The sequence below is a fragment of the Pygocentrus nattereri genome, chromosome 9 (genome assembly GCF_015220715.1).
Source record: "Pygocentrus nattereri isolate fPygNat1 chromosome 9, fPygNat1.pri, whole genome shotgun sequence".
Classification (NCBI taxonomy): Eukaryota; Metazoa; Chordata; class Actinopteri; order Characiformes; family Serrasalmidae; genus Pygocentrus; species Pygocentrus nattereri.
The window spans coordinates 38605122-38632780 of record NC_051219.1 but is presented as its reverse complement, the minus strand read 5'-3'; the positions used below and the strand labels follow the sequence as shown (position 1 = coordinate 38632780).

At 39.4% G+C, this 27659-nt stretch overlaps 2 protein-coding genes across 5 annotated transcripts in view; one reads left to right on the top strand and one right to left on the bottom strand.

Annotated features, from left to right (window-relative positions):
- Positions 1 to 7774, bottom strand: part of dnah12 (dynein, axonemal, heavy chain 12) — a 34917-nt gene extending 27143 nt beyond the window's left edge. For 2 of the 4 annotated variants that reach the window (XR_005130772.1, XM_017712740.2), the window contains exons 1-18: positions 7684 to 7774; positions 7204 to 7412; positions 7037 to 7124; positions 6815 to 6841; positions 6535 to 6718; positions 5950 to 6019; positions 5700 to 5858; positions 4686 to 4881; positions 4349 to 4537; positions 4112 to 4265; positions 3913 to 4004; positions 3653 to 3831; positions 2981 to 3116; positions 2779 to 2904; positions 2525 to 2659; positions 2244 to 2437; positions 1068 to 1305; positions 430 to 615 (exon numbers count right to left, since the gene is read on the bottom strand). Coding sequence is in view for 3 of the 4 variants with exons in the window: in XM_017712740.2 (XP_017568229.2) it covers positions 430 to 615; positions 1068 to 1305; positions 2244 to 2437; positions 2525 to 2659; positions 2779 to 2904; positions 2981 to 3116; positions 3653 to 3831; positions 3913 to 4004; positions 4112 to 4265; positions 4349 to 4537; positions 4686 to 4881; positions 5700 to 5858; positions 5950 to 6019; positions 6535 to 6718; positions 6815 to 6841; positions 7037 to 7124; positions 7204 to 7403 (2553 nt within the window). In the remaining variant the exon portion in view is untranslated. Of the gene's footprint in view, positions 1 to 429; positions 616 to 1067; positions 1306 to 2243; positions 2438 to 2524; positions 2660 to 2778; positions 2905 to 2980; positions 3117 to 3652; positions 3832 to 3912; positions 4005 to 4111; positions 4266 to 4348; positions 4538 to 4685; positions 4882 to 5699; positions 5859 to 5949; positions 6020 to 6534; positions 6719 to 6814; positions 6842 to 7036; positions 7125 to 7203; positions 7413 to 7683 lie in introns of those variants that run through there. The other 2 variants (XM_037541680.1, XM_037541682.1) reach the window with 2 other exon arrangements.
- Positions 7775 to 12389: 4615 nt separating this feature from the next.
- atp6ap1lb (ATPase H+ transporting accessory protein 1 like b) lies at positions 12390 to 23325 on the top strand. The gene is made up of 7 exons (XM_017712698.2): positions 12390 to 12651; positions 17549 to 17589; positions 18115 to 18200; positions 18511 to 18752; positions 19904 to 19954; positions 20068 to 20311; positions 22433 to 23325. Exons 1-7 carry the CDS (start codon positions 12551 to 12553, stop codon positions 22667 to 22669), a joined length of 1002 nt encoding a protein of 333 aa, XP_017568187.1. The 5' UTR covers positions 12390 to 12550; the 3' UTR covers positions 22670 to 23325.
- The last annotated feature ends 4334 nt before the right edge of the window (positions 23326 to 27659 follow it).

Below are 27659 nucleotides of genomic sequence, written 5' to 3'. Positions count from 1 at the left end.
TCTAAGAAAGTTCACCAAATCCATTTTCATTTTTACAGTTTGGCATTGAAAAACCATGGGCTGAAAACGGACAGAAAGCTTGCTATACTGTTTTACTGTCCATTGCACTAAATAGTTCCTCTAGCCCCTCATGTGTATTGATTGCATTTTTTAAATATTTAAAATCATACCCAAATAAACCGAAACTTCAGGTTTCCTAAAGGCTTAACTGAAATAAAGTCAGACTGAGTTAACAAAAATGTACTCTATCCCTGACTATGATGCATGCTTGCTTCCTTATTTCAAATAAACATTTAAATTGAACATATTGTTACAACACCCCCTTCAGTACAAAATTAAACTTCCCTAATGTTTTATTTGAGAATATCGAATTATAGATTTTGGAAATGGGGTTAGTGCAGAAACATTACAAATATGGTCACTTCTTACTTTGCTGGCAGCAGCACTGATAGTTTCAAACTGCTCCATGTAAGAGGTGAGATTCTGTTTGAGGACTTTGCGCAGAGTGCTGCCTGAATTAGGCGTCAGGTCGTAGTTCACAATCTCAGACATCTGTTCCCAGTGCCTGGCCCTGATGCCTGGATTACACAGTATGGACACCATCGGGATGTGTTCCTGTGAACAAAAAATTATCAAACTGTTAGGATGCACACATGACAAGACAGTACACATGAGAGACCAATAGCTAATGAATTAAAAAAACAACATGACCATCCAAAATATTATTTTTGTAGATTGGTATACAGTTGGATACCAAAGTCTGGGCACCCCTGCATAAATGCCTACTAATGTTAATGCTCAGACACTCTATAGTTGATTAATCAAAAAAAACAAAAAAAACAAAGCTGTGAACTGTGAAAGTCAAGGCAAGATCTGAAGGACCAAGAAACCTCTAAAATAGGACTGCTCAAACGCTGGACAGAAAGACAAAGCAAACCCCCTTATCACTGCAGGAAAGAGTCACAAGAAGGAAACCTAACTTCTGCAAAACAAAATCTAGATCTCAACAAAACATAATTTGCCCAAACTTTTGCACACAACTGTGAGTACGTTATAGCTTCATGTACCTTAAATTCTTTGATCTGCTCTATGACACTTAAACAGATGAGAATGGTGGGACTCTCATGTTTATCTTCATTTTCTCCAGGTCTTTGCCTCACTTCTACTGTTTTCTCTCTCTCCTGCTCTGCCTTCTTCTGTTTCTGCTGGAAAAACTTCAGCATCTTGTAGACTTCACGGAAAAACTCATCCACTTCTGCCTCCATACTCTCACCATTTAAATCTAAAAAGGACCCGTCCATCCATCTAAAACAAGGTCAAGCAAAAGACAATGTAAGATGTCACTTTAAATATAACACAGATGTACAGTACTGTGCAAAACTCAGAGACCTCCCTTCATTTATTTAATTTCTTGTCAAAATGGCCACCATGTATTAATTACAATAATAAATCAATTATTCATTTTACAGTATCAAAAAAGAAAAAAAAAACAAAACATATACTTAACAGAAAATTACACAGAAGCCTCAGCCAAGTAAAAAATCTAATGTTCTAATGTCCACTCTTATGTTCATTTTTTTGTAGTTTGCACACTTCAGAAGACTTGCAGGGATTGCTAGGATAATTTCCCACGCCTCCCAAGTTCAGAAGTTGGTAGCATTTTCAGCTTCTTGAGATCCATGTTCAGTCAGAGTTCAGGGATGGCCAGTCTGTTGTTCTGAGAACACCAGAAGCTTTTCTGTTTCATTTGTAAAATTTCTATTTTTGTCTATTTTCATTTTCTCAGTAATGAATTCTTGACCGCTGCACATCCTTTCAGACCCATGGTGTTGAGCTGACCTCTCAAAGTGGAAGGATGGGCAGAAACACCAGAGGATTTTTTTTAGATCTGAATCAAGAGTAGAACTCTCTCAAAGATGAAGGCATTAAGTACTGTTTATCTGATGGTGAGTTTTGGTGATCTACCAGGTGTTGCAAGGTTGTCAGGAGTTTTTCAATATTTTTCCTCTGACTTTTCCCCTTCCTCTTTCCCCTGTCTCCATAGAAATACTGCCTGAAAATTAATCATTTCCACTGAATGACCATTGTAAGAAGAAATTAATTGAATGAAGGGTGGACTGTGATTTTTGCACAGTACTGTATGCATCAAAAGAGACAGTGTCCACATGAAGAGTTTTACACTAAATATTCTTGACATGGAACCTAAAGAACATGATCTCACACACACTGATAATCTTACAAACCTCTTCTCAGTGCGCTGCCATTTCAGCACAAATCCAAAGAGCTTCTGATAAGGCTCAATGTTCTCCTTGATAACATCCACTTCTGGATACATAGTTAAGTCCCATTTGTAAAGGGCCTCCTCTTTGTTGATGAATACAATGGAGTCTTCGACTTCCTGAAGCCTCTTCTGCACTGTTCTGACATCTGTCACATACTGCAACAGAGGAAAGGGACAAATGAAGTGTAGTCACTATACATTGAAGGGAAATAAGATGCACTGATGTATAAGGTCATATCTCACCTGTTGCATCATGTCCAGTTCTGAACACTCTGCAAATTCCTCCATCCTTCGGCTGACTTTCTCCAGTTCCAGCATCAGTTTCTCCCTCCTGCCCTGCAGCTCCTGCTCTCCTTTCTGCTTGGCCTTCTCCAACACCTGCACCACAGAATACAAGACAGCCACCATCAAAAATAATGCATGTAGCAGACTTTAAAGAGTAGAAAACTTAGAAAAGTATGATAATGCTTGGACCATCAGTGATTGTCAAATATTACCTCATCACTGAGTTGAAAGGTTGGATTGATATTTTGTGGCCACAGCAGCACTGCAGAATTAAGCTCCAATTCTTCTACCTCAAATACGTGCACATCTAGTAGGTAATTTAACCTACGATGAGTTTCCTGTGAGAAAGCAAGACTGATTTTACCCTGTTTAGTTTGGTAGTTTGCAAAGTGTAAAGAAATGTTATGAACTCACCATTATCTTACTGTTGAGTTCCTCTATTCCCTTGGTTTTTGCATGACCAATGTACGCAATCATTTCTGTCATGTCCTTGGTTGTCTCTGGGATTTTCAGAGCCTTATCCTGAATGGTCTCAAACTCTTTACAGATTCTTGAAAATGAAAGAATTATTAAATGTACTGAACAAGGTAAAAAATAATCACTGCTTAAAAGAAAAAATCTGTGATGTAGACATCACACAACCAACGTCACAGTGTCTTCAGTGCAAATACAACAATTTTATTTACTGTCCAAAATAACCAGCATATCCACAGCTGTCTTCTGAATTTTATATGTAATGTTAATGGCAAAAAAGTGGTGAAACTGAAAAAAATGTTTTTTGTGGGAACCATTTTGCCTTATACATACATAGGCCAAAAACAAGTATACATTAACATAGGCTTTAGGCCAAAGCTACAGTACAATAGCCACTAAGACATCAGACAGTGCATTCATAGCCATTTCATATAACAGCTTTCTGTGAGGCAGCTTTTACAGCCATTAAACCACTAATGTGAACAATCCTGACGGTAAGTTTCTCTAGAACTGTGCATCAAACCACTCTATATGGCTTTGGTTACATCTTAACGATTTAACTGTAAATCAACACATGAAAACAAAAATATTAGGATACTGAGCTGGACTTACTGAAGACAGTGTTCACGGTGCATGTTGATTAGTCGTTCCAAAAGGATCTGAGCGAAAGTCTTGACTTTCTTTGCCAGTCCCTGTTTGAGCTCTTCACAGTCCAAGCGGATCATATCAAAATGAACTACTGATTGGAGGCTGGAGATCTCTTGGTACAGAGCCTGGAACTCCTCCACTTGCTGAGATAAAATAGCACATTCAGAAGTACAAAATCAAAAGTACACGCTATACATCAAGCTATGTTATGCGATCAAGCTTACCTGTGTATACCGATCAAAACTGTGCTCCTCCTGCATAAATTTCTCCACCTCAGCCTGTGCTGTCCCATTGACTAGCCAGTCATAGTTGTTAGCTATGAAAAATGACAAGTGTGAGTAAATCACTAAACAGATTATCATTAATGAATAATTTGTTTGCATAAAATAAAAAAAATAAAAAAAAGTAATACAAGAAACTCACAATAATATTGAAAGTGCATGCCAGGTGCCTCCAGGTTTTTACGGACAGCATTCTGCAGTGTGGTCCGTGCCCTTACAAGGACATGGTCTGCAAGTTTAGCATCAACTACTGAGCTGTTGGTTTCGGCCAGCCAGGACTGAACAGTCTGAACTTTCTGTAAAATGGTGAAATTCATTACATACCACCAGTCTTATCTAACAAAATGAAACATGGCCTTGACCATGGACCTCTTCTCACCTGCATGGTCTTGGTGATCAAGTTGAAAATCTCTAGCACAGCCTCCTCTAGATCCTGAAAACTGGGATAGAAGTCCATTTTCTCATCATCAAAGGTCAGGTCCATCTTGAATACGGGGAGCTTGTGTGTATCGAGGGGATCAAACAAGCTTATAAATGCCTCTACGCTCCTCTCAACCAAGGCCTTCAGCTACAGGAGAAACGGAGAGAATAACTGGCACAGCTATATTTCAGCAAGATTCCATCAGCACTGGTCAATGAACATTCTTGAAAGTTTCCAGAAGAAAAAAAAAACATTTCATGTTCATTTTGATGGACAAAGTGAATACAAGACTCACCTGGTTGGACAGAAGTGTGGAGGCACAGTTGTAAAACGCGTCCAGCTTCTCTGCTCTGATTCTTTGCACGGTGTCTTTGCTTGTGAGCAGGTGAATGACTTTTGGAAACCAAGTGTTCATGAGTTTCTGCTCGATTCTCTCACACTCCACAGCCACTTTGCTCTTCAGGCTCATACAGTCCACAGGCCCAGTGTACCTTCACACCATGGACACAATTTAGAGAGAAATGAAATGATAAAAAGTTTAAGGAGACAATAAATAAATGGACATTATACAAGTGTCACATATGTGACATATTTCTAATAGTAAAAAAATACACTGTTACTTCTGCCACCAGGTTAGTGCTCGTAGAAGTAATAATTGCTTCATATTTTGTATGTTGTGTAATTTGGTTCCTTCAATAAAAACCTATATTTTTCACATACTTGTTGCCATAAACATCAGGATACAAAAAATTCAACCAAAAAGACCTCAGAAACTTTAATCTGACCATGATCCAAAATTAAATGTACCTTCCCCAGAGCTAGTTAGGCATGTAGCATAAGCTGCTATGATGAATTAGCCCAGTAAAAAGCGAAAAAGGGCTTAAAACTAGCTGTCTAGACAAGAAATCCTGCTTTATCAGACAGACCCCAAGTACGGATGTCTACTCCTTAAGCAAAAGAGAAATTAATTGCAAGTACAAACTCCGTTGGCCAGCAGAACCTGGTTCTGACTCTCTGACACATATAACAGTTTAATGTACATGTCATATATTTTAGTGTCTGCACTTTTTGCCCCAATTATGATAGAATAAATATACTGTATGTGGAAACTCTGACAATGTCGAATATAGTATTGATTCATACATAATTAATAAGCATATACCATGCAGTAACTTTACCAGAACTCAAATGTAAAGTAAATGTTAAAATAAAGTAAAGGTAAAACTCATAATATGCAAGGAAATTTTTGTAAATCTCATGTGCAAGCTGTAATTACTCAAACACTGAAAGAAAAACAGAAAAGTAGTACCTGCAGTCTGAGAAGTTGACAAAGAGCAGTTGAGAGAATGTGGTGTGACAGATATCCAAAATAATTTTCATGACTGGATGCAAGACATGCAAATTTTCCTTTATCACCTTTCGACTCCTGATGAAGCTGTTGTGCCAAGGTCTGGAGTAGTCAAGAGCCCTGAAGAGAGAGAAACCTTTTAAAATCTGGAGTGCATATTTAGGACCTGCAAGTCTCCTGGAACTGAGAGCTTGGATGCCTGCGCACTCACTTTGTTGCCAATGTGCTTTTTAAGTCAGGGAGCGCGTCCTTCATTTCTGGGTCTCGGAGAACGCTGTTAACTAAAGAACAAACCTATTAACAGTAGTACACACGTACAATAGTAACATACAAGAACAACTTTCTATGCTAGGTGGAGTTAAATAAAAGAGTAATAATCTACAATCCATATTATACATGTGTGGAGATAGATGGATGACCTTCACAAACTTCTAACAACACTTATTTATTTACTGGTCAGTGATACTGTGGCACATCAGATACTAGGATTTTCATGATCTAGGATATTTAATAGAATTGGCCAACAGTCATTGCTAACAGCATCATCTAGGTAGCTAAACTGACATAGTTAGTGCCTCTCTCATACAAATAAAGGCATCAATACTAGGGGTCAATAGTAGAAGTAGACATACACACCATAAAACTTTTATTACATAAACAGGTAACACTTGTTTGATGTTTGTTAGAGGTTTGTTAGAAGTTAAGGTATACCTCACCTTTAGGTTCAGGGACAGCTACACCTCTTATTGTTCAGCATCTACCTGAAAGTTATGAAGCAGCCTGTCAGAGAGCTCACCTCTGTGTTTGACCATGCTGCTGAGGTAGTTCTCGCTGACCTCCTTGCAGAGCTCCTCCAGCAGCTCCTCTCTGCCCTGGCGGAGCTGTGGTGAGACACGGGTCACCACGTCATCCAGCCAGTGCTCCTGAATAGGCACGATGGGGCTCTTTTCAACACACTGCTTCAGGAACAGGTAGTTCATCTACAGAGAGAAGCATAGTGAATAGATGTGTAAAAGTGAGATAAAAGGGTACTAGTTTGACACACGCTCTCTCAAAAGATTCCAAAAACCACTCACACGCTGTTTCCTTGCTTCGCTGCTCATCTGTTGAAAAAAAGGGCTTTGTGTGAGAGAGCACTTGAAAATCAACTAAAGTGCAACACCATATGGCAGACTACTTCATTAAAAGCATCCAACACCCTTAAAGCTCAGACAAGCACTAGATACTGCCATGAGAGCCTTGGCATTTCTCAAGAATTCAGATTCAAAATCAGATTATTAAAGAAAAGCATTCAATACCGTTGAGGGTAGCTCAGATTCAGGGTATAGAGATGCCACTGGGGTTGCATCCTTTGCTCGCTTGTAGGCTTGCAGTGCAGCAGCCACCCTAAACAAAGCCACAGGGGGTCAGCATAGCAGATACGTGGGATCATATGCTGAAGACAGAGTGGCAATGGCAAACTTACATGACTCCACGTAGCTCCTTCTGCTGCTGTTTGCTTCTCCTGTGGTGCAGAAGTTTACTTCGCACTGCTCTTCTGTGTTCCGGCAGGTTGGAGCCACTGCTGCCCGCCTCACCTGGCCCACTCGGGATGGGCGGGAGGACGCTGTACTTCTTCAACCCATCCTCCATGGGAGACTTTAAAACGTCCCCTGAGGTCGGCATTTCAGACTCCTGCTGATATAGGAGACTGTTCAGTCTTACAGTGTGAAGTTTAAGTGCTTTCCTAGCTGTGTTAGGTAGCTTGTCAGCAACACCAGCTTAAGCCAAGTTAAACTAGCGTTAGCATGCTAACTTAACCGTTAGGTTAACTGAGTAAAGCTAGCGGTAGCTAACTAGCAGACCACTGAAAGATATAACATGCCCAACAACCTGTCTTCTACACTGTTTTATTGTATACCCGCATAGAAGCTCGAATAAACTGGTGTAAATAGTGTTTTCGTACCGTTTCTCTTCACAGTAAGCGCTTCAGCTTCATTGCTCGGTCGCCAAAGTTTGTTAGCTGAGCCGTAGCGAAACAAGCCGGTTGCCATGGAAATAAAGGACGCAGTAAGTTAGTGTAACGACACCTGTTACCGGATAGCGGCGCTGTTAACACCTTTTAAAAGGCTATTCTTCTGATTTTTAAACTCTGGATAATTAAACGGACACAACTAAAGTCATTCAGAGTGATCTGATGTTAAATGCCCCTTCCTAGATAAATTTAGGGAGCCCGAATTGTTCACGGTGGTGCTGATAGTAACCAGGCGTCGCTATGGTTTAAAGGGAAAGTCCACCTATTATTCAGAGTTTCTACAAAATGTAATGGTTGAGATGTAAACAAACACATTTTCAAACACCTGTGTCACTTGACAGCTGCACTGAGAGTAGTCCACCAACCAAACATATCCAGTGTCCTGTGGGCACTGAGGAAGGACTAGAGGATGACCAACACAAAGTGAGCAGCAACAGATGGGCTCCTGTCTCTGACATTACATCTACAAAGTGGACCCACAAGGCAGAAATGTGTCTAACAGAGCAGACAGTGAGTGGAAACAATGTTTAAAAACTCCAGCAGCACTGCTGTGTCTGATCCACTCATACCAGCACAACACACCGACGCCACCAGCATGTCAGTGTCACTGCAGTGCTGAGAATGTTCACCAAACAAATAATACCTGCTCTGTGGTGGTCCTGTGGGAGTGCTAAACCATTGAAGAACAGGCTGAAGGGGTGCTAACAAAGTATAGAAAGAAACAGATGGACTACAGTCTAGTTGTAGAACTACAAAGTGCACCTATACAGCAAGTGGAGCTGATCAAATGGACAATGAGCGTAGAAACAAGGAGGTGACTTTAATGTTAATGTTGATTGGTGTACTTATCTTCTACACAGCCAATGAGCTGCAGAAGGCACTGTTCAGCTGTAGACTCACTGCACAGTCACCTGAGTTTTAACCATGCTTACGGATATTTCTAAAAGCATGGTGGTGATGTTATGACTGCTTCACCATGACATTATAAAATTTTTCATCTATGTTAGATTTATGTTCGTAGGGCACTTTTTCCAGCCCATGTAATTATGTGGGCCGAACTGAGACAAGCTACTTGAGAGAGATCCTTTGGTTGATCTGTTGTTAAATCAAAAGGGAAAGGAAGAAAAGAATGTCCAGAATTTAGTAGTTTTATAGAAGATAAATCTCACTATTTCATGGTTAAGCTCAGGAGATATCATTTCCATTCTTTTTGCCTTGACATGTGGAGCACCAAAGTAAACGAACTGTGCACAGGTGCATTGGGTGAGGCTGGTGGTGTTGTGCATATGAGCAGCCACAAGGGGGCGACATTTCTTCGTTAAAATAGCCGATTGTTGAACTGCTTTAAATGATATTGGGGCAAAATCATTGTGTATCATTTATAGAGATGTGGGTGTTTTTGAGGGTGAAATGTGAGATAAATATGTCGAATATCTCTCCCAAGGTGCCATATAACCACAGTTTTAGTTTCAAAATGGTATTGTACAACTGCAAGCTAACTTGCAATATTGGATTAATATTTTAAAGTATTCACTCAAAAAACAGACTTTAATATAACCTTGATAGCTAGTATTATTGACAGAAATGCAACAAGGTGCGTTATTAAATAACATGCAGGCTGTTCTTTACCAGGTCTAAAAATATAGATAAAAAAAAAAAAAAAACATTGGACTATGCCTTAAAATCATTTACCTAAACTGATATAAACTGAAAATGACTTCCACAAGTTTTTGATGTACAGCAGTTTCACAGCATTCATAGGGAACAGTACTCGATTAGTTTGGGACTAATCGATGGGTGGGAATAAAGCTGCTCTCTCTTTTGGTCATTCAAGACTTCGTTTCTACATTATAATGCAAATATGTGAGCTACTGTAAAAGGCCTGTTTTTCCCAGTGAAACCAGCTGACTGATAGTTGTCACCCAGCTTGTCAGTCACACAGCATGCAAGTTCTTGGCAAGGGACAGTGACCTACTTGGCTGGCTGAATTCACAGCACTGCTGCATATTAGTGCTGTATGAACCTAGATTAATGCATTTTACAGCGCATTTATCCGCCTTTTGGGTCACATAAATGTTGACGTTATGAGTACATTTACGTTTATTCTGTTAGTGGGTGCTCAAAATGTGCTGGATTCTAAAATGTGGCTATTGGCGGTGATTTGCCCTTAAGCCAAGATAACTATTTATGCCATTCACTATGGCCTCTTCTTAACCAGTATACTGTCTACTGTCTTAGCAGCTTTGACTGCATATGATGCCATAACAATTCATTAAGATATTAGTGCAAATTTGAAACCCTTCCCAGAGGTGAGATACACTGGAAGGTGATTCAAATGCTCTTGCCTTTCCTTGCCTTGACCTTCTCCACAATGTTTCATTATTTATCTTAATTAAACAATTCCACATGCTTAAGGGGTTTTTCTATATGTGACGCACACTTCTCCTGTGTATACATGCCAGATAACAAGATTACAGGGTGTAAATCTAGGTCATGTTGTTATGTTACGTTGTGATGGCTTTTTAGGTCTATTTTGTCCCCCAATTTCCCCAGCACATAAACAGATCTACAGATTATTACACATCTGAAGTGCTTATAGGTTAAAACTGTGTTCTTGGGATAAGGGTTTAAATGCGTAAGCCCCATGTGCTACAGATTTGCCGGGCAGCTTTGTTTGCATGAGAGAGAGAGAGAGAGAGAGAGAGAGCAATATGGGACAGAAAGAGAAAATATGAATCTGTCAGAAATAAAGATTTTAATCAATTTGAAAAACAGATAAACAGCTTCAGGACGCTGACAGATAAAGATAAACTGATTACATTAGGAGAGGGTCCATCAGCGTCCACTGCAGCCAGACATACACTCTGGGACAGTGAGTGACCACCAAACCACAACCATTTGTTTTCCTCACTGTTATATATATTTAATGTAAATATGTGCATATATTTCATAATAAACTTTTTCTCATTTATTATACCCTGCAGGCAGGTTTTGTTTTATTATTGTATTTACATTTATATTAATTGATCATTAACACTTTCTCTTCTTAATTGTTGTGTTGTTATATCAATCTTAGTTATGTGTTTACTTTTAATACACAGGTAACTGTTGATGTGCTTTGACAATACAAATGTAAATCTGTTATATTAATAAAGCAAACTTAAACTGATCTGAGAGAGAGAGACACAAGGTGCGAGAAAAGATAGAGAAACTGAAGAGAGAGAGACAGAGAGAGAGAGAGAGAGAGAGGGAGGGAAGAAAGAGTGGGAAGAGATGGACAGAGAAAGGGTGATGGGACAGAGAAACAGACAGAAGGTGAGAGAGAGAGAGAGAGAGAGAGAGAGAGAGAGAGAGAGAGAGACTATAGGAGAGATGGTGAGAGTGAAAAGAGACAGGACAGAAATAAAGAGAGAAAAAGATGGAGAGAAGCAGGGGAAAGGGAGATGAGATACAGAGAAGTAGTGGGAGCGAAAAGAGAAAAACAGACTGACAGGGCAAGACGTGATCAAACAGAGACAGAGAGAGAGAGAGAGAGACTAGGAAGTGAGATGGGAGTGAAAAGAGACAAAACAGAAATGGGAGAGACAGAGAGAAAAAGATGGGGAGAGAGAGAGAGAGAGAGAGAGAGAGAGAGAGAGAGAGAGAGAGAGAGAGAGAGAGAGAGTGAGGGAAGAAAGAGTGGGAAGAGATGGACAGAGAAAGGGTGATGGGACAGAGAAACAGACAGAAGGTGAGAGAGAGAGAGAGAGAGAGAGAGAGAGAGAGAGACTATAGGTGAGATGGTGAGAGTGAAAAGAGACAGGACAGAAATAAAGAGAGAAAAAGATGGAGAGAAGCAGGGGAAAGGGAGATGAGATACAGAGAAGTAGTGGGAGCGAAAAGAGAACAGACTGACAGGGGGAGACGTGATCAAACAGAGACAGAGAGAGAGAGAGAGAGACTAGGAAGTGAGATGGGAGTGAAAAGAGACAAAACAGAAATGGGAGAGACAGAGAGAAAAAGATGGGGAGAGAGAGAGAGAGAGAGAGAGAGAGAGAGAGAGAGAGAGAGAGGGAGGGAAGAAAGAGTGGGAAGAGATGGACAGAGAAAGGGTGATGGGACAGAGAAACAGACAGAAGGTGAGAGAGAGAGAGAGAGAGAGAGAGAGAGAGACTATAGGTGAGATGGTGAGAGTGAAAAGAGACAGGACAGAAATAAAGAGAGAAAAAGATGGAGAGAAGCAGGGGAAAGGGAGATGAGATACAGAGAAGTAGTGGGAGCGAAAAGAGAACAGACTGACAGGGGGAGACGTGATCAAACAGAGACAGAGAGAGAGAGAGAGAGAGAGAGAGACTAGGAAGTGAGATGGTGGGAGTGAAAAGAGACAAAACAAAAATGGGAGAGAGACAGAAAGACAGATGGAGAGAGAGAGAGAGAAATGAGACAAACAGAGAAAAATGATGAGAACGAAGAGAGAGAGAAGGGAGAGGAGGAGACAAAGGAGAAAGCGATGTGAATGAACAGAGACAGACAGAAAGGGGTGCAGAGAGAGAGAAGTGGGAGAAGAGACAAAGGAGAAAGCGAGAGAAAAGAAAGAAGAAAGGGGAGAGGTAGGGCGAGCGCGTGCTAGTGAGAAAGAGGGGGGGGATGCAAGACTGCAAGAATGAAGGCTGCGAGGATAGTGACGCACGATTATCTTCTCGCTGCTCACTCATTGGCTGCCGGGGCCGCCCGTCACTGAGCCCAGGTTTAGGGATATGCCATCAGGGGCAGATTATGAAGCAAGCCTCGTCTCTGGCGGTCCCCTCTGCTCGTCTCCATGGCTGAACGCAGGCTCTACACGCTTTTCTCGTTGTTGCTTTTCGCGCTGGTGCAGCCGTCTTCGCCCTTCAACCAAGTGCCTGCGATCCTGGACAGGAGGTAAGAGCAGCTCTTTCAGCCCCAGCGTGGTGGGGTGGGGTGGGGTGGGGTGGGGGGTGTTAGAGAGGGAGTGATGCTGTTCAGCTGAGGCACTGCCTTATCCAGTGAACAGCTCTGTAAATAAGGAAAAAAATGCTGAAGTACTGTTGAATCTGCTTGAGCTAATGCATTTCTGGGTGAGAATGAATAGACTCTGTATCACCTGATTGCAGTGCAGTTGTTCCCCCCTCTGTAGCTGCAAGATATTCAAACATGGCCATGACAATGGGACATGAGGCAGACCCCCGTCCGGTGTTATGTCTGAAGGAATCAGTTTACAGATGCTTCACTCCTGAGTGCTGGGGGAAGAGAAGAAAAGGGCAGAGACTGAAGCAGGCCAGGCAGAACAAGCAGCCATAAACACACAATGAAGCACAGCCTCAGTAGATTTACTGCAGTGTTGTTTACATGTTTGGCTGGCATTCCTTTACTAAAAACAAACAAATAAACAAAAAGCTGGCAGTCAGGTTAGCACTTGTAATCAAATTCAAATGCATAAATGTTTTCATATTTTTAGATTATCCTATGTATAATACTGTATTTCAATATTTGAAGCTGACTAATGAATAATAGGGAATAATACATCAACAAAAACCAACAGATTACAGATCAGTCAAACTTCATTGAAAGAAATGACCTTCTGTTTCTTTTCTCTGCTGTGTCTGGTACGCTTCTTTTAGGCTGACAAGTTTTAGGGAAACATCATCAAACTCCTGCAGACATGCCTATCCCTGTTACCACACAGTGCTTTCGCAATTGGTGTTATTTTTGAGAGAGCGCGTGGCCTCGTGGGACAAAGATGGAGGTGTTTTGATGAAACTGGGCTCAGGGTCCAGGTGCATTTTGGTGTTTTGTTTCGTAACTGAAAGAATTGCCATTTGGGATCTAGAGCATGATGGTGGGATTTAATCATGCGGTTTTTGCTATCAAAATATATGGAGCAAGTTGTGGCTGTAGTATTTTAGTGTAAAATGCTTAGACTTGAACTGCTGTGAAGTAACTCTGTGCTAATCTGGAAAGAGTTATTTGCATTAGCATTGTTAAATCCACATATCTCACCAAGATACTCACTTTACAACAAAACTATATCAGAATGATCTCACTGGATCTCTGTCCATCCACATGACCACCAGTGTAAAGGGACAGAATGTGACACATCTGCCGTCTATTAGACCGGGAACGTGGCAAAACTGGTTCACTGGTCCACGGCCCTCCTCAGGTTACTTAGTGACCACGTCATAACCAAAACAGATGGACCAGAATGGCAGCAAGTGGAACTAAACTGAAACCTTTAATCTTAATCCGATCTAACGAAGTAATCTATTATTAGATATCATGAGTTGGTGCAATGCTGCATCCTTGGAGACTCAGGGAGAGAGAGAGAGAGAGAAACAAGCTGACACTTTTGTGAGCGGTGAGGTGAAGATGTGGTGGGGAACGCTGCTTTTCATTACATAAATGCCCAGTTCAGCACTTAGGCCACTCTGTCCAGCCATAACCAATGACAGCAGCACAGCACTCAGTTGCTGACCTCGGTAAACTGGCGTTAGAACAAAGGCAGGAGTCTGTTCACTCACACATACTGTCATGCAAACCCAGTCAGGGCTATGGGTATACATTTATTGTTTTTCTTTGTAATAGTCTAGAGGGCTGTCTTGATTGGTCTCTGAGTGGTTGTGTTTTTAATTAAGTCCTTATAAAAAATGGCCTTGCTTATCTTTTTCCTAAAAAGTATTTTAGAATCTTTGAAAGGCTCTGCGTGGTTTCTTTTTGTGCAGTTTGGTATACCGGTAAGTCTGTATTTATCATAATTTAATAAAAAATGTCACCAGTACTTAAAAACACTGACCCTGTTTTATTACAAAGAGAACACAATTACTTCTGCATAATGGGATTTAGTGTAGTGCAGTATGTCAAATATTGAGAAAAATCATTGTATTCATTCTGAGATCCACTTCTAATATTTATGTAGTTTTATTGACCAAAATTGGCCTAATTAATTTTATGACCACTTTCAAATCTCTTTATCCCTTACTATTAAACTGTTTGGTTACTGTGCCTTTAAGACTGGTGTATGTAAATGACAAGTAACTGGCTGTCCAGAATTGTGTTTCATTCAAAAAGCAATCCCAGCAGTAACAGTACTTATAACTTCAGCAGAAATGGATGGGGCTTAACTACTGGGATTGAACTATGAGAGAATTAATGTATATATGTAAATGCATTAGCTTTTAATGATATCATAGAAACAAACAAAATCCTTAAAAAGGTTTAGTATTCATACATTTTTATAATTGTTTGGACTGGGAGGTGAATTGTATGGTCTGAAACTTTAACAAAGTGTACATATTACCTTAAGCTCTCAGCTTAAAGAAAACACGTGGTTCAATGATATGGGCTTTTTAAATGTGGCATAATTTATACTTTTTTGTTAGTTAAAACCTATTAAACCTTAGAAAACCTAAATATCAGGATACATATCGATTAGCATGAAAATGTCTTGTGCTGTTGTATCTTTTCCACATCGCCCATCCCTTGCTCATTGCATGTGGCCTTTTTTTTTTTTTTTAACTCCCTATTAATTGGAATTTTTGATTACTAATGTAATCAGTGGTGGCAGCTATAAAATTCTGGCCTGATATGGGAAGGCTGTGTCTCTGAGTTGTTTACAGCTACAGTTATGAATTCCTTTTATGTAATGCCTCTGGTCCTTGTCCATGTATTTACAAATGTGGTACACACATTTCACAGTGGCCTTGATTCACTTGCAGCGTTTTACTGATCAAGATGTCGCTCTGCTGTCGCTTCAGCGTTTCTGTTTCTCCTGGGAGATGAACTGTGGCATACAGATGTGCTCTCTTCTATAAAGTGTTTTTCTCCAAAGAGCTAGGTCACTCTGAGGCCTACAGTGCATGGAATGTTCATATTTCACCTCTGCGTGATAAGAGGGGATTGGCATGTACAACAGTGGATGAATCCCTCAGTGCTGAATATGAACCCAGAGTCACCCAGTGCTCTCATTCACGTAGTGCACACACACACACACACGTATCCAGTGACTTCATCTCAGGTGGACTGGTCGTAATTTAACCCAGGCTTAGTCCAGGTGGAGGATGGCAGTTATAGAAAGAAAGAATATGTATACGGACAGCGTACATACACAGTACTGTGCAAATGTCAGACACAAGACCCTTCATTCATTTAATTTCCAGTCAAATCATCCATTAAGTACAAGTTGCTAATTTTTCAGTATATATACTGTGTAGACAGAAGTATTGCAACACACCTCCTATTTATTAAGTTTGGGTGTTGTAATCACACCCATTGCTAACAGGTGGATAAAATTGGTGGAGTGGTGTAAAGCACGCTGACACTGAACTAGTGAAACTCAGTGGACACTGGAGCAGTGAAAATGTATTCTGTGGAGTGATCTGACAGTCTGATGGACAAGTCTGGGTTTAGTGAATGCCAGCAGAACCCTACCTGGCTGTCTGCATTGTGCCATTTCTAAAGTTAGGTGGAGGAGGGATAATGCTATGGGGTTGTTTTTCAGGGGTTGGCCTAGACCGCTTAATTCCAGTGAAGGGAAATCGTAGTGCTTCAACAAACCAAGACACTTTGGACAATTGTAAGTTTCCAACTTTCAGGGAACAGTTTGGGGAAGACCCTCTTCTGTTCCTGCATGACTGTCTGGACACAGAGCCCTGACCTCAACCCTATCAAGCACATTTAGCATGAACCACAACAGAGATTGTAAACCAGGCCCTCTCATCCAACATCAGTGTCTGACCTCACAAATGCTGTTCAAAAATGATTCAGAGATGTAGAGAAAACAATGCAAGACCAGATAGACCAACCACCAAATGGCCAACACAATGGGTTTGAGAGAAGTCATTACTGAGAAAAGGAAGCTTAGCAAATCAAGCCAAGAAGCTGATGGTGTTCTCAGAACAATGTCCAGACCTCCAGAGTCCAGACCTCAACGTCATTGAATGTGTGGGAATTACTTGGATTGTGAGAAGCAGAAAACGCAACTGATTTTATTTTATTATTATTTATATTATATTTAGTATTATTTGTCTGATTTTCTGTTAAATTTATGTTTTCTTTTTGTTTTTTTATGTTTTTTTTCCTGATACTGTAAAATGAATGAGTTGTACTTAATGGCTGTTGTGACTTCCAGTTAAATAAATGAAGGGTGGTCTCTGAATTTTACAGAGTGCTATATATACTCTATCTGTATGAAATTCTTTAAATATGTAAATGTTAATTTGTGCAATTATGGATTAAAAGACTGAAGTATTATAAACACATTTGAATTCTTCTGCAAAAGCCTTTTTGAGTTCAATTTAAGAGAGACCCAGGAGTTCCTTGCTCACACACTTGTGGGCAAGATTCCCACCATATAGGGCAGCAGATTCTTAATAAGGTTTAAGAAAATCCTCCGTCAAGCTCATTATCGCGGTGATTAGATGTTTACATGGTTCGTCTTAGGATAATCCTCCAGGTTGCTGTGCTGTAGGGACAGTCAGAAAGGGACAAGGTGGCGCTAGGTAGACTCATGCTTACACAGACACAAAAAGTGCCTAAAGCCAGTCTCACCTTAGTCTGTTGATGTTGTCAAAGTGCTAAGCATGTGTAGACTGAAGAGCGATAGTGTGCAGCTGTATTAGGAAAGCAGTGGACACACTGATCTAATGTTGAAATTGCTGTTAGATCCACCTGAGTGGATCAATTGGATTTCTGCCACTGGATTTTCATTCAAGATTGATATGTGAGCCATTGCTTAACGTTGTTAAGTGCTCTATTTCTATGAGTTTTTTATTCATCCCTGTCTTGTCTTCTTTGTCCTTTAAAGCTCGGAGGTCCCCCCATATCCTGCTATCAGAATCAGATCAGGTCGGTATTGACTTTAAAAGCTTTCATCTGACTTTACTGTGTTTTGACAATGAATTTATTTTGAATCATGTTGTATTCTCAGTGTTTTATGTAATACTGTATGATGAAACAGATGTGCAAAGGATAATTTTGTGGCGTATCATGCTTCATTGATATGAGAAAATATTTCTTGCTTTAATTTCTAAAGGGAAGTGGACTTTAAGGACATCAGATGCAAATGCACTCTTTACTGAATTTCAGATTGTTTAACCTGATCAGGCTGCATTCATTCGAAATGCAGCAGTATCACTGATAGTAAAATCCCTTACTTTCTTACTTTCTTGTCCAGTTTATTTTTTTCCATCTTTTCATCAATGTAGCTCTATATATAAATGCATGATGTAAGTCAATGCAACGGTGTTCTTTAATGCTTGAACATAAAAAAGCATTGAGTACCCCATCCAAAGTGAGGCAGCAATTGGCTCTGCTGGATGACCTCACCATTCCATCTCCCCTCTCGTCCTATTTCCACATTTTGTGATGCAGATGGAGTAGGCGTTGAGAGTCCAAGTGCCTCACACGAGGAGAGTTATTCGCCTGCAGCTGAAAATCCACTCCGAAGAATACTGCAGGTATTGCATTTTCTCTGATCGCCAAAGTGACCTTGGACACCAAGAACACTATCTCTGCCCAAATCCATCCAACAACATCTTACAAGACACTCGTACAACAACAGTGGCAGGGTTAAAAATAGCCTCGGCTTAAAAAAAAAAAAAAGAAATATGTGTGTGTGTGTGTGTGTGTGTGTGTGTGTGTGTGTGTACTTTTCCACTTTGCAAGGAAATGGCCTAAGAATGGAAAATCATATAAATAATATATGTGGTTAATGTTCTGTTCAATATTAATCACAACTTGTTCTCTCCTCCCTTTTATTGCACACAGCCTTATGGATGGCATTTGCATGCTCAGCCCAGGACTAAAAGGAAGTTACTTCAGTCTACCAGCTCGGGGCCATATTCTCCTCTGAATGTAGCTTACAATGGCAAAATATGCATCCTATTCAAGGCCAAGAGACTGGCCATTCGCTACAGAAACAACACTTTCCTGGATCTCACTGAAAGGGTGTTTGGACCTAATGCCCCCGTAGACACCAAAGGCTCAGTGTGCACCAAAGAGAAAGCCACGTATGTCTTTTTCCTTTTTTTATCTTTCGCACCTTATTTATCCATAATAAAATTCCTTCAGGCATAAGCAATATGTTTTCAGAATATATATATTTGCTTTCATATGCATGCCTACACATTTTATATTTAGGATCCCATTGCTTTATAAGCTAAAAATAAAGGCTCACAAATGGTTCTTAGCTTGGATGGACGGTTCAAGGAAAAACATTCTTTGCTAGGGATACACTGAAAAAAAAAGTGAAATAATCTTAAATATAATCATCATATCTAACATTTCTCATTTTGAGTTGTTTGCACGAATATTATAGCATTATTGGTCTTATGTCTTATTTTACTCACTCTCAGAAATAAAGGCCCGAAACTGTCACTGGGGCAGTACCCCTCTTGTCACTGGGGTGGTACGTGCAGGGGTATATCTCAATACCTTTGGTCAGGGAATGTACAATAATCCACTAAAAATATATTTTCTAAGATGTACTGATTCCACACACCCTGTCTCCTCTCCAGGCTTTTATTTTATCCTTCTGTTTTCACCTGGAAAAACTTATTTAGTATACACAATTGGATGTCAAAACCACTGTTGTACCTCTGTGGGTACATTTACATTGTTTGTATCTTGATGACTGAAAAATGTACCTGCCTTGAACCTTTATTTCTAACTGTGCTTGTTTAAAGTCTTATTCTTGCTTCTTTCCAGCAGTTCTTCTCTAAAATAAACTGCATTATGTCTTTACAGAATTGTTGGTGTAGTGTAGTAGGCAACACCTCTGCCTTTTACGCTGTAGACTAGGGTTCAATCCCCTGCCTGTGTGAGCACCCTACACTATACCAATAAGAATCCTTGGGCAAGACTCCTAACACTACCTTCGCCTACCTGTGTAAAATGATCAAACTTTAAGTCACTCTGGATAAGAGCCAAATGCTGTAAATGTAAAGAGAATAATCAATTGAAATGTTCTTCAGAGAACTAAGAGCGGTTCTTCTATGGCGTCAAACCTTTCAAAGAACCCTTTTTGGCATCTTTTCTTTGTAAGAGTGCATGTGTCAACCACTCAAATCACAATTCGTATTGTGTATTTAAGCCACATCATTTTGCAGCTGGGCGTTTTGCGTAATGCCAACAGTGCTGAAATGTTGTTTCTTGTCAACAGCCTGTCTCTACGCTTGGGAGATGTCGAGGATATCAAGGGACTTGTCATCAGGTGAATGTTCTTTTTCATCCTACTTTCTGATAAGGCTAGTTGAATCTCACAGAATGACCACTGATATGAAATCACTCACATGTTTTTATGACCATCCCTGATCTTTCCTACAGGCTCCAGATGTCCAACACGTTCTACGAGTCAGCAGGTCAGAACTGGTTCACTTTGGACAGTGTTCATATCCACTACAACTGGACTCACGAAGCCACATTCAATGCCACGGAGGTGTACGCCCCCGCCACCTATTCTTACCACTGCCAGCACGTCAGCAGCTTACAGAAATATGACACTCTACTGGTGCCCAGCTCGCACACCGACAGCTCTGCAAACTGGCACATCACTTTTACTGACTTCCAGGTAGGTACAGCGCAGGCTACTGCTTACTATGTGGTTCTTATTACAGAATTTTCCAAAGGATAGAAAAATGGCATCAATGTATCATTGCATGTATGCAGGTGATGATTCAGCTGCAAAGGTCTTGGAATGTTAGAATTAGCTATAATTACATACACACACACACACACACACACACACACACACATATATATATATATATATATATATATATATATACAGTACTGTGTAAAAGTTTTAGGCATCTAAGCAAATTTTTAACAAATTTAGTTCATCACAATATACATTAGAATAAAGTCATATTCAGAAGTTCTTGGGTCCATATTTTTGCTTGACACCTTCACAGCCACCACAGAGACTTAAGAACATCAGTTACATCATGAGCACAATTTAATGAAGCACTGATTGGTCAAACCAGCAGTTGCTTTTTAACTACATACAATACTGGGCTTCCTCACTATTTACTTTATATATATATATATATATATTATATATATATATATATATATATATATATGTATATTTATCTTTATATATATATACATATATACATTCAAATAATAATTATTAATTAATATTCTATGAATTTTGTTTATTCAAATATTAACAGTTTTCTCAGCAAATAAACACAAACTACACACATGAACAGATTTTGAAAATGTCTCTTGGGTGCTTAAGACTTTCGCACAGTACTGTATCTATATAACAATATACTGTATAAAGATATGTGAAAAACCTGAATGAATGAATATAAATGCAGATGTTTTCAGAAAGTTGTACTGCATGATAAGTAATTAAGCTATTAACATCCTACTATGCTCTGTGGTATGTGTTAAAATGCTAAGCAGGTGAAGAGAAAAGATCTAAGTGACTTTGAAAGAGGGCAGATTATTGGTGGCATAGATGGCAGAGACTTCAAAGTCACATCTACATTTAGATCTTTGGGAAAAACATTATAAATAGGGTCGGAAATTGTGTTTAAAAAGGACAAACTCACTGACCATGACACTTGTAAATTAGTGCAATTTGTAAGGGAAAACAGAAGAGCAGTTGTTCCTCAGGTAACTGTCATGAGAATGTAGTCAGACTGTGTCAGCAAAAACAGCTCATCAGCAACTACATAGAGCAGGATTATATAGTAGGGAAGGAGTGCATAAACCCCTCATTATGAAGATGAATGCACGGTTGAGAGATCAGTGGTGCAAAAACCATAAGCACTGGTCTACAGAGATGTGGAACAAAGGGATGAGTCATTCTTTAAAATATTGTGTGGGTGAATGCATGTGTGTCATATGCCAAGAGAACTGATCAGGCCTTAGTACTTGACCCCTACAGCAAAGGGGCTCTGTTATGCTGTGGGGGCCATTTTGCAGGGAAGGGTCAGAATGGTGTTCTGTCCCTCCAGTACATTTCCAGACATTTGCAGAATCCGTGCCAAGGCACATCAAATCTGTTCTGGTAGCTCATGGTAGCCCAACATCTACTAAGACACTTTATGTTGTTTTTTCCTTTCCTAATTTTTCAGCTGTCTGAATGTAGTGCTGGGTGGCATTTAATAAAAATTCAATAGTGTGATATTTTCCAACTATAGTACAGTGTCACAGTACTGGAGAATATTTAGGATTGTATTAATAAAGTGTCTGAACCTTTGCTGGATCTGTACTGAACCCATGCTACTCTGTGTTTAAAGAATCTCTTACAAACTGGATGTGACCTTTTTGGAATGAAGTGTTTTGTTAGTTTTTTCTCCTCATTAGTACTAATACAACTAAAAATTAGTGTGTGAAACCAATACCAGTATAGCCGGTCATCTAGCACTACATATACAGTCATATTCAGTAAATGACACGCTCAACCAAAATATCTGGCTGTCATGTTTTTTATTCTTTGAAAAGAATATAAAAGTAGTGAAATCTGACTAAGTCTTATTGAAATTTGAGATTTCATGATGGTTGCATTCATGTCCAAAAGAATTTAACCTGATCTGATTGATTTAATGACAGAGAATTGGGCTGTTGGTATTTTAGTTTATATGTGTAAAGCACTTGAGTGTGTCTAAGAATGTGTTTAAATGTTGCTTTTTCTAACTACATGGACCTAAAGATATGGCTGTCTTATCCTCAGATTCAGGCCTTCAATGTGCAGTCCAACAAATTCGCCTCAGCCAGCGACTGCGCCACCTTTTTCACGCCGGCTATTCTGATGGGACTCATCACATCTCTGATTCTGCTGCTGGTGCTGGCCTACGCGTTGCACATGGTGGTCCATCTCAAGCACATCGACCGTTATGAGGAGCACAAGACTACCGTCTACTTCCCACGCACACCCGAGGCAGAACTGCCCGACAAGAACAGCCTTTAAGGGGCAAGTAGTGGCGCCACCTATGGGGAAAATCACAGACCTGCAAAGGACCAGGGAAGACTAACGGAGGAAGGGTTGCCTCTTCTGATTCTGGAAGGCTGCACTGTGCTCTCGGTCTTACTCCTGACTGGCACTAAACCTCTTGATCGGCGTCAAGTTTGAAGGCAGGAGGTGATCTGATCTGCTGAATCAGGTGTTTAATCCCAGGCTGGAGCCAAAACCCTGGACGCACCTCGCTTCTCCAGGACCAGGACTGGGAAGCCTACAAAGAAGGAGCATTAAACTGTAAAATGGAATTTCCATAGACGAAGAAAGAGCATTGAACTGTGAAATCGCCTTTCAAAGGACCACAGCTAGGGCAGACTTTACAAGCACTCAAATGGCTGGAAACAAGTACTGTGGAAATGCACTCTATGAATATCCAAGAGATACATGAACCAAGAAGGCAGAAAAAAAAACTGTGAAACAGTAGTGACTGTGATCACTGGGTCACTCAATACTGGCGGTGATCACTCTGGTCTGAAAATATGGTTCTTCTTTTTACACAGCAGCGCAAAAGTCACAGTGTCATTCAACTGCAGTGGAATCCATGGACAGTAGTGGTTACTGATATGCCAATTACTAAAAAAAAAAAAAAAAAAAAAAAAAAAAAATGACGACTGCCAAAGGAGCAAAATAGTTTGTCAGCCTTGACACATCACTGACAGTAACAATGTGAATATGAAAAGTACAAAAGGAACAACAAAACAAACCCTACATGTACAGTGCTACGTAACTCTACTGTAGTTTTTTTTTAAGTAATTCAAATACTACAAGTACAGTAGATTCAGGAATTCCTTTTAAAATTCTCATCATCTCAAAAAACGCAGTTTGCTGCTATAGTTGTTTAGATATAGATTCATACACTACATGGCCACACATTTTACTATTTAACAACCTGCAAGTATTACATAACTACAGAACCTATATCAAAAATGCATCAAAAATATAAAAGAAAATTTGTTTTTCCTTTTTTTTTGTTAATTTCAGAGATATCTGAAATATTGCATCACTATGAATTTTTTTTATATGAACGTATATGTACCAGACCTGATAAATCCCCTTCCTCTTGACTAGGTGGAACATATTAGGTCTAATAGAAGCGCTTAGCACTACTTGAGAATTTACAGTAAAGCCAGTGTAACTATAGAGAGGTCCTGTTTGAAAGACTGCTGTATGATAACTCATGTAGGTGTTAAATACCCTCAATACCATATTCAGTAAGCCTCTATATATCTACAAGATATAACATCAGTAACTCATTATCGCAATAACACACAGCATGGCAATGACTAGTGATAAAACCTTTACCAGGGCAGTTCTGACACTCATGGTAGTGGTGTGCAATGTGTTCATTTGGTCAGAATGGAAGCTAACTTACGTACACGTTAAGGTTTCCAGTCAATGTAGTTTGAACAATAAATGATGATCAGATCAAAATGGTGTGTGCATTGATTGGAATCTTTGAAAGATTCACAGGCTAGTTTGTTATATAGGGGTCATTCCCATATTCTCCAGGCCTTGATTTCCTCATCTAAATTACTTGGAACAAGCCCTATGTTTTTAGGGCCCTATGATCCTCAGGTCCAGTGTTCTGTCTTTGCAGTTTTTAGACACAGTCCTACATTCCCAGGGTTATAAGCCCCCTCACTGAACTGTTGTCCCAGGCTGCCTCAGTCATGTCAACATAAATATAAAAGTAATGTCTATACTTCTCGTTTATTTCCAAAATACATATTGTGATGTCTCATCTTCAGTAAATAAATAAATAAAATATAATCAGATTGAACAACCAAACCTGGCAAACGTGCTAGTTAGGAATGAGCTACAGAACTAGCAACAATAAAAATGGGCAGTGTACCACACTTAAACCAGACAAAGCAACTATTCAAAAGATTTATGTATTCTACAGTCTGACTTCTCAAAAAAAATGGTTTTAATTACAAAGTTTGCTAACTTGAATTAAAAGTAATCAAGCTATTTAGCTTACAGGCTAATTGGAATAGCTGAAGACAAGGGAGTTCCTAATGAAAAATCTTCCCCCATTGTTCCCTATGACCTTGAATGTATCCATGATGTTACTTAGGAACATTTCCATATGTGTCTTTATTGCATCATTTTGAATTCTGATGTATAAAGAGCTGAACATAGAACCCTGGGAACCTAGAACTCATGTTTGTGCACACCATTTAGCATAATAGAAAGCTAGTCATCACACAATTTTACTGTCAAGTTGTAAAGTAATGTCAAATAGGCTAATGTGGTTTATGACTGCATGACATATTGGTATCTATAAAAATGGACAAAATTAAAGACGTTATTCAGACGTCAACAATAGCTGCTGCTACTATTGTAACTGTGCTATGTACTTTTGTCCATTTTTCTTTTACCCAACTTTCTCTTCAGTTCAATCATGTAAACAAGAACCACCCAGTCTGACTGGTCCTCACCTGTCTTCCAAGACATTTTGGGTAATAGGTCGCATAGCTACCAAATGCCATGCTAAGGGTGCATAGAGAGCACTGATGAGCACCCCTATGATCACTAAAATGAGAAATGGGACATCCTACAGCCTCATGGATCTATGCATGCATGCGCAATTGCAGTGTTTTGGGTTTGTTTCCTTTAAATTGCTACTAAAATAGCATCATTGGACAACTAGGCCTGCTTAACTGCTAATTCGGTTATGTTAGTTAACAGTTGCCTGCATTGGCCAGCATCATGTTGAGGCGTGGGAGAAGAAGGGCCATCCTAGCCACCCAGAGATAGTTCGGCTAATTATGCCCTCTTGGACTCCTGGCCACGGATGGCTGTGGCATCACCGACGACCAAACTAGCTAACCCCCAGTAAAATGCTTTTTGTCTGTTCAGTTATATATCAGAATGTCATGCAGTGTCATAAAAGTATATAATGTCAGATAGACTTGCTAACACTTGTTTTGTGTGATGCAAACATACATAAACTTCCAGTTACTTGTTAGCTACATTAGCCTCATGGCTCCAAGGAAGCTGTGGAAATCAGACGTCTTAGTTGATCGAGTACATTTGGGGTAAGGGGAAAATTACCCTGTGCTTTTGTGTGTGTGTGAGAGAGAGATAGCAGGCTTCTTCTCTTGACACTGTTTTTCCCTCTGTCTGTCCTTCCTGCCATCTGTTCTCCCCTCTCACCTCACAGCAGGAGCCTGCAGAGCTACCCCCCTCACCGGGACAATTTACCTGTCGGCCCTGGACCAGAAACACACTCACACGCACACACATGGCCTCTCTCTGAGTCATGCAGCAGCCGTGTGTCTGTCGTCAACCCCGATCAGCCTTTCTGCTGGCTTTAGTCTGCTTTTGCCCAGCTGGAACACATTGGGTCGTCCAGGTTTACGCTGTTCCCCTTAAGAGACTCAGCACTACCTTCAAACTCCATTTAATCTCTTTAATTAGCCTTTCTTTCATTAATTATCTAATTCAGTTCGTTGCGTTTCAACTTGTTTCAGCACAAATACTGTACAGATAAAATGATTTTGATGATAAGCCTAGATCGGTTAGCATAATTAAATATAAATTCTGGTTAAATCTGAATAATTTCTAATAGATAACATTAATTGTGATTAATTGTGTATTGTGAAAAAGACATAATCCTCTGGACATTTAATGCAGTTCCAACTAGGCAATTTCGTTCATTTAGGTATTACTACAGAAATACAATGGTGTGCAAAAGTTTGTGCCCCTTATCAAATTACATGTTTCTAAGTGTAAATAAGTTAACGCATCTTCCACAAAACACAGTTTTGCATATTTTATTGCAGTTATTATTTGTTTGCTGAATTTAACATGTTGGGAAAAAATTAAATGTAAAAATGTGGCCTGTGCACAGTTGGGGCACATTTAATGTTTTATGTTTATATGTTTATTCTTAAGTCCAGCAAATAAATTGCAAAATTTGCAGGGAAATCAACACAACATAATTTAATGGAAGTTTTACATATGACTGTATTTTCTTTTATATATGTATGTATATATATATATATATATATATATATATATATATACATTGCTGTTGTTGGAAGAAAACCTCATATCTCCAAAATGGTGACTTTATAGGAGAAGGGAAAAATCTACTTTACTTTTAATGTACGTTAATGGAGCCACACTTGGAAAGAAGTCATTTTGGGCCATTTACTTTGGTCCATTCATCATGCAGTTTTCACACAATGTAAAGGATGACAGCTATTTTCAAGTTATGTCAAAAACTGAAAAACATCAAAAATAGAGATACAAGATTTTCTTCCAACAACAGTTTTATATATATATATATATATATATATATATATATATATATATATATATATATATCGTTAGTTACATTTCTATCTTAGGCCTAAAACTAAAAATTAAATCTATGATAAATCTAAAACTTTCAAGCATCCTTTAATAGAAGTAAAAAAGATATATTTAAAAACAACACTGAAAATAATGCAACAAAAAGTAACATTTTCACACATTTAGTTGAAAATTAGGGGTTAGGGTTTGGGACAGCCTTCACAACATAACACTTTATATTTATATTTATATAAATATTCTGGGACTGCATTTATATTCTGGGACTGCAGTTTAAGCTAAATGAGTAGAATGGTCCACACATTGAGTTGTATTATTAACCCTTGTGCATATTTTACTTACTTTTGATTTTTCTGGCTCAGTTTAAATGAATAAACATATCAGGCCATTCATCAAAGATATAAGCTCTTATGTCAAATGGTCATTTTGTATGTATCCATTATGTAAGAGTCAGCTACAGATTAAAGAGGATGTTAAAGAGAAATAGGGAGAGGGAGGGAGAGAGAGAGAGAGAGAGAGAGAGAGAGAGAGCCTGATGATCCAAGCCTAAAAATCTTTTCAGGTAAGGGGCTTTTAAATCCTCTGAGGTCCAGCTCTTTATTAAAAGAGCATGAAAAGCTGT